This window comes from Athene cunicularia (genome assembly GCF_003259725.1).
Source record: "Athene cunicularia isolate RWA chromosome 19 unlocalized genomic scaffold, athCun1 chr19_part1, whole genome shotgun sequence".
In the NCBI taxonomy this organism is placed as follows: domain Eukaryota; kingdom Metazoa; phylum Chordata; class Aves; order Strigiformes; family Strigidae; genus Athene; species Athene cunicularia.
The window spans coordinates 9,033,834-9,041,146 of NW_020799124.1; the positions used below are offsets into that span (position 1 = coordinate 9,033,834).

A 7,313-nucleotide genomic window follows, 5' to 3' on the forward strand; every position below is an offset into this window, starting at 1 on the left:
ATTTCTCCTGTAGATGTTTGGTGAAAATATCTTCCTTACGCACAGCACATAAACAGTACCCAGGAGTGGCACCTGCTCAGCATGCCTCAGTTATAACTTCATTAAATGCCTTATTTTGTGCAAAAATTTTTCCTTCTTGGTAAGGCCACCACTCGTGACCAGGCTTGAAGTGTAATCACTAACAACGGGATTCAATTTTTGTCTCTCCTGCCGTTAGGTCTTGGTACCACTGATGTAAACAGTTTTGAGTGCACCAGCCAGACCTTACTGCTCCAGACTGTCACAGTCCTCTCTTGTACCTCGGTTATACAACACATAAGAGTTCTCAGGTTAAAGTAAATTTTAAAGCTTTATTGGTCTAAATAAAAAAGTACAAAACATTTTTACAGTAGAACCTGGTTATTTTGCTGTGATTTAGCAAAAGTAAGGGAGCAGGCTCTCTGCCTGCAGCGCTGAGGACCCCCGGGGAGCTGCTGCCCTTGCACACCAGGCCTTCCCCTTCCGGAACATGGGTTCACCCCGTCAAACACTAACTGGCTGCAGGGGCTGCCGTCTTCTGACACAGCCTGGCCAGCAGGCCAGCCATCTGTAAAAGTGAGTTCACTCCTTCTGCTATCTTCATGTGAGTGTACCCGATTTCCTGATGATAAAAACACTGTAAAATCTCTGTTTTCTCTCCAGTCTATGTGTAGTAAGATGAATGACTAAACAGAACACATCCCTACTGCTAAGAGACAAACTTCAGAGTCACTTGAACTTAAGAGAAGCGTATCTTGTCACACACACCAACTAGAATGCATTTTTCTTCTTTTTTTAAATCAAAGCCTGTTATTTCCACACTTCCTTTGTATAAGGAGCAAGGTGCAAATATTTGAGGACAGGTTTCAAATCGGAATAGCGATTCCACTATGCCAGGTTACCATTTGTCAACTGGATGTTAATGTAATTTAATATTTTACAGTCTATTGGACTAGAATCAAGTTTACCCTTGAAGAAAGTTCTCAAGGGCTTACTTGAGGCTTTGACATAAATAATCAATGCAGCCAGCATTACACTTGTTATTAATTCCAGTTGATCACTAAAGTGACTTTTGGCACTTCTGTGGGTGGTTAGACTTTAAATGTCAAGTGACCATTCTTACTGATAAACTGATGACGCAGAGTGGGGAAAAAAAAGTAGTAAGTTAAATACTTTTTTCACACTAATGTATAGCAAATCTCACAGAGAAAACCCTCAGGCTGCCCCTGTATTAGGAATCACATCCTCTTCTTAAAAAGGCCTAAAAGACCCCACCAGGAGCTAGACTAGTACTAACCTTGATAAATTCCAATTTCAGATATTCTGGCATTTGAAAGGTTTTACACACACGAAAGATGTTGCCAATCACATCTTCTGGAGAGTACCCAAGTCGCCACAGGTGTGCAAGAATCTGTGCAGGCAAGAATAACCCCTCATTTATCTGGAAAACTTATCAGGTGAGTCAAGTATATACACTTTTGGAACAGCTGTATCTAACTTCTGGAACTGCATGTACTACTTATCAAACAATTTAACCTCAACTATTTAGCAAGTAATTTCAATATAACTTGGTTTTTTTGCTTGTTGGCTTGTGCATCTGAACAAACCTCTACATACAAAGGATTTAATTCATCAACTCATCTGCATGGTATTGCCCTTAGCTTAAAAAACAACATACACTGTGAATTCTTCAAAACAAGAATTCGGTAGAGAAAACCAACCTTGTATGCTTCATCAATATTTGCATTTATGCAGTGTTGTATCATTTCTTTCACAAGAAGAGGATGAGGCTCATCACATACCTATATCAAAGAGAAATATTATACTTCAAAATATTAGAAGACTCTGCATTAAATCCCCGGTATTTTCACCAAGCTTCTATACAGTTGAAGTACTGAATCAGACACATTCTATAATACAGATTAAATTTTAAGTAATATGACTTTTCAGCTATCCTGCCATAGCAGATTCAATAGTACAGAATGAGAGCACACAAGTAATAGATTGAAAAGTTCCCTCTCTGAGATTTCCCAGCAGTTATGTGATTCGTGTGCTTTGACAGAGCTGGAAAGCCACAAGGTCTCTGACATGTCATTATGGACTGGTAGTGCTCTCTCCCTTTTCAAAAGGCACATGAACTTTTCTACAGCCTAAGGCTGTAATTCCTGTTGTGGACTGACCAAGCACTGTCAAAGGCATATGTGTCTGAGGAAAGTGCTCACACAGCTGTAGTGCTAAACTTTGAGCATCACTGGTTTACACTATTACTGACCTTAAAAACGTTTTCACTGTTTATAAAACCAAATCCAGAATATGTGGACTGTAAGTTGTTTAATGCCTGTGAAAGAAAAAAGAAGACTTTATTTTCTGAAGTGCTCTACTTCTCACTTCCCTCCTCAGGATGAAACACTGTTCAGAAAATTATGCCAATTAAGCAGTTTTCAATTAAGCAACAGAGTAAAACACAAATGTATACAGATCCTGTTTCCTCCCACAAATTTGGTATCCAGTTCCCACCAATTAACTTTTAAGGAGCAGATCCACTTTAAAACCTCACAAAACCAAATAGTTTAGCTAATCTTATGCCACAGGTCACATCCCTTTGCTTCACCTCTCCAAAGATAAATCCTTGAGAGCCACAACACAAAGGTTTTTTTGCTTTTGTTTCATTGCCTTTCTTCTTTTACCTGTCTCATATCTCCTTGGGCTGTGAAGATAATAGCTTCTAGTCCATCATCTGTATACGGTACATCCTCTTTCTCAACAATTTGCAGTAGCCTTGCAAGGATTTGCGAATCCGTCAGCTTGGTGTAACGCAGCACTGCACACCGGGATTGAATAGGTTCTGAGGACAGAGATGTGTAATTAGCATTTCTCCCTTTTCTCAGAAAAATAACCATTTGTTTTCATCTTGGAAGATCTCTCAGCTTCCAACTCTTCTTTGTCTTCTTTCAAAGAAAAAGAACATGTCAGCTCCAGACCAAATATAGTATCTCAAGCATATACCATTGTTACAGTCCTTCCCTTAGCCCAAATGTGCTACTTGAGTTTTCCCAAATATGTGCAAATATATATGAAGCTCAGCTTCTGTTCTTGTTTTCTGAATGTGTATTTTATCATGGCTAACCAAGAAAACTCTAAAGGTCTATAATGTGTTAGCCTGTAGGCATACTTTTATGTTTTGGAAAGCAAGACAACAAAAGGGCTTCAATACCCATTGAACAATATATCAAACACCTTAAGCTGTAGCACAGTTGTATAGAGATTAAGCCCAAAGTATGAGAAATCTGCTTCTGCCATCAATGCACAGCACCACCCATCAAAAACAGCTGTTCAGAGGGTTCCCCAGCTACATAAATACACTCTTCTTTTATTAGCTGGAGGTACAGGTGGTTTGATTTTTTAGAAGTACCATGGTTTCTTGCAATGAGCAGGTCCAAGGTATTTCTGAAAACTGCCTTGGAAGTTTGCCAACAGTATGGAGAACATATGACAAAAATTCCCAGGGAGAAGCAGCACTTTACCTATGATTTTGTCCGAGGCATTGCATGCAAGTGCGAAGCGCGTTGTTTTGGAATAAATTTCCATTGTTCTTCTCAATGCTTGCTGTGCTCCATCTGTCATGCTGGGGAAGAAAAGAGTTAGGACAGATTTTGCCCTTCACCGACTTATAGGTGCAGCCTGATAACTATTTTTATACAAGCTTCAGAGTTTACTGATATTAGTCAGTGCTTTGTAAATTACTTGATATTCTGGCTTGATAAACTAAGCAGTTTTTTCTAGTCATGTGAACAAATCACCCCACAAGGCAAGTGGTCACTGAAACTAACAAGCAAAAATAAATCATTAGTACTCTGAAGGATACTGCTAAGAATACTACTACTTATCTGCAGATGGAGGAAAACGTCCCGTTTTCATCTAGTGACATTATCTGCATAAGCCAGGCTCTTTTCCAAGGTAAAGCCAGTAAACTGTAAGATGCTATTTCATATCCAGCTAAATCACCGGTGTTTCACCCCAACATTCAGTATCTCACTTGAAGCAATGATCTCTGCTTGATATGAGTAATCTCATAAGAACAATGTTCAATGCATATTTATTTCCCAACTAATTATTTTTGATAGCCTGACAGAAACATTTGAAACTGTCCAAGACAGCAGCTCCGCAGACAGCATAGATGCAACACATCTCACACAGTAGCTGAAGTTAAATAAAACACAACATACCTGTCTGCTTCATCAAGAATGATTATTTTATGCCGACCTTTTGGAAGCGTGACCTTTTGCTGGGCAAACATTTTGATTTTGTTTCTCACAACATCAATGCCTCTGGAACAATAATTCAAGTGATTCATGATCAGTTGGGTGAAATTACATAATAGATTTTATTCAGCAGCCACAGTGGCTGAAGCACTCCTGAGCTCCCTAATCCCCCACTGTTTGTTCCTGCCCCTTCAGCTGTGCCCTGTAACTGTTGTGAAACCATGCTGTAAGCCAGACTGCCTAACTCATTCAGGTTTAAACACCAATACTCCTCATTTTTGGAGGCTTTGAAAACATAATTTAACAGGATTAGTATATACATCAGGAACCTTACAGTACTGACACAAAATTACTTATTTTTTGCAAAAGGTAGGGGTAATAAATGAACAAGGGCAGAAGTGTTTAATACAGCTTTGCTACTTTGCCAGTGCTTCACACAAGCTACATCCACAGACCCAACTATAACTGGTTTCGTTTAGAAAAGTTTAAGAAAAACAGCTGGACAGACTGCATCATTTTAGCATAACACGTGTTCCTTCCAAAACAGTCCCAACAAAGACTTACTTTTAAAAATGAAGAAATTTAACTTTTTTGTTCTGTTTAGAAAATTAATGTTGTGATTCTGTAGCTCTTCTATAATTGATATTAACAAAGGCAGATAAAATGTATTGTACTCATTAACAACCCTCCAGGAAATGTCCTTGGAATACTTCAGGATGGGTCTGCTACAGAACTTGGGAAATATAATCAGACCTTAGTGCCCAATTCTTGGAGTAGAGTCAGTGTCCTATATATATCTAACATGCTTATCCTACATTTTAATCCCCAACTACCCTTACAGCTCCAGTTTCTATCATTTAACTTTTTTTCTTAAGCACTGAAGAGTTCCACTATAAAACAACTTGTTCACGTTTCATTCTTAGGAGGATCTGTATGAATGCAGGAAGCTTAATTTTTTAAAGAAAATTCAAGAAAACAGTACCATTACAGATTCTGCACTTCATATGTTTACATTTTTGTGTATGAACATGTCCATCAAGTTTATAAAACATTAAGTAGTAATAATATCTATGTTGATAGGTGGACACCAAAGACTGCTTAACTTTTAGTTGAAAAAAATGCATTAAGTACTAGAGGCTTTACTAGCATTAAGCCTATCACACTGGCCTGAGCTGAACTAAAAATAAAAATGAATACCTGCTGCTTCATTAAAAGTTTGATAAGGTTTAATCATTCTCACCTGTCATTTGAGGCATTCAGCTCCAAAACAGCATCCTTTAATGCAGGTCCAAGCAGAGCACGAGCCAAGCAGAGGATACTGGTGGTTTTACCTGTTCCTGGGGGACCCTAAAAATGCAAAATGCAAAAATTACTGGTAAGTTAAATGTCATTTTCTAAGCTGTACTCTCTACAATGCTCTCCAGTCACAAAAAACAGCTGCAACAGAGGAACTGCAGAGAGAACATCAGACTGCAGGTCGCCCGAGTTCAGGATCCTGCCTCCAACGGAGGAGAGAAATGCTGCAGGGAGAAGCACAAGACACGCTTCAACAGTCACCTGAGGCCCAGGTCAGTTTTTAACAGAAAGCTGTTCGGTATTGGTGTGTTCTGCTAAGAACACTGCTCTGTGACCATACAGTCAATATCTCTCTTACCAATACAGTCAGGCCCAATGTGAATGTATACTGGGAAGCTATTGTGGCTAGATTTCAGAAGCCAGGGCCAACACGGTGAAGTACAGTACAACACATCAATACTTACAGCAATTATAATATTTGGTACGTTCCCCTCTTTTGCAAAGACCTAAGAAAAAAATAAAATTTTAAAAAATTTTGTAAAAAAATAGCAGGAACAAATGGGTTTTAATTCTATTTTAATAATGAGAAACAGAACTACAATTTCTTTTCTTCCTTCCTGCTTTCACTTTTTGAACCTTGCTGCTTTCATGTTCCTTTTTTTTTACTGAACCGTTAGAAGTCAGTCCCTAGAAAAAGATGGAAAAACCTAAAAGCACTTAATCCCACAGGTACTTTTGCCTTTCCTTTGCATCTCTTATAGGTTTGCTAGTATAAGCTTTCTGTTAATGAATACTGTGTTCACAAACTAATTTTGTCAAGGGAAATATTTTTCTTCCACAAAAGGGTTATATTTTTCTTTCTATTATTATGTAAATTATATTCATTGAAACAATATCATTATAAACGTTACAAATATAACTTGTCAGGGGCAATTTAAACAATGGGGCTAAATTACACAACATCCCGATTCAAGAAGGCATTATTTCCTCAGGACACTACTCAAACATGTCCTAAAGAAAGTAATTTCTTAAGCATATCAGAAAACTTTTTTCCACAAACTCAAGTATGGATATAAAAATACAGAAGTTAACCTTTAAAACCACAAAGGGACAGCTACACACCTCCAACCTGCTCACTGTATCTTCATTGCCAACTATTTCACATAGTTTCATGGGTCTGTATTTTTCCACCCTGTAAAAGCAAAACCCCACACACTTTAACAGAGCTTTACACCAACAGAAAGAGAGACAGCATGGGACAAAGATGACTTGATGTGTCTTTAGTGCAAACACTGCAGAGTCCCCACTCACAGCATTCCTCAGCACTAATTCCCAATTGGTTGTTTTCTTCCATTAGTACAGAAAAAGGAAAAAAACACTCAATTCAGACACGAGTTTGGCGCCTCAGTCTGATGTGACAGGGCTAAGGGGAGATGTCGCCCTGGGTACTCTCTCCTGGTCAGCCCAAGGCAGGGCTGGCTTTGTCCACACTCGACAGGGATTTCTTGCTCTCTACCCAAGGCTGCGCGGTGACCTCCCGCGCTCCCACTTCACAGGCCCCAGCCCTGCCTGGCCGGGTTACCGGGTGCAGGCAGAGCGCTCCCCGCTGGAGGACCCGCCACCCCACCTCCCAGGCAGCCCCGGCTCCTGCGGCCCGGCGGGCACCAGGGGAAGGGCCCAAGCGCCGGGGCCGGCCTGCGCGAGCCCCTCAGCGGAGGCGCCGTGCGGGTACAGGCC

General features: G+C 39.8%; 1 protein-coding gene across 1 annotated transcript; it reads right to left on the reverse strand.

The window, feature by feature from the left end:
- Positions 1-337: 337 nt before the first annotated feature.
- On the reverse strand, positions 338-7,297 carry RFC2 (replication factor C subunit 2). Its single transcript, XM_026861727.1, has 10 exons — positions 6,699-7,297; positions 6,041-6,082; positions 5,521-5,627; positions 4,245-4,346; positions 3,543-3,643; positions 2,706-2,863; positions 2,291-2,356; positions 1,740-1,820; positions 1,316-1,429; positions 338-640 (listed from the first exon to the last, which is right to left on the reverse strand). The coding sequence occupies exons 1-10, from the start codon at positions 6,747-6,749 to the stop codon at positions 530-532; spliced, it is 933 nt and encodes a 310-aa protein (XP_026717528.1). The 5' UTR covers positions 6,750-7,297; the 3' UTR covers positions 338-529.
- Between the last annotated feature and the right edge of the window lie 16 nt (positions 7,298-7,313).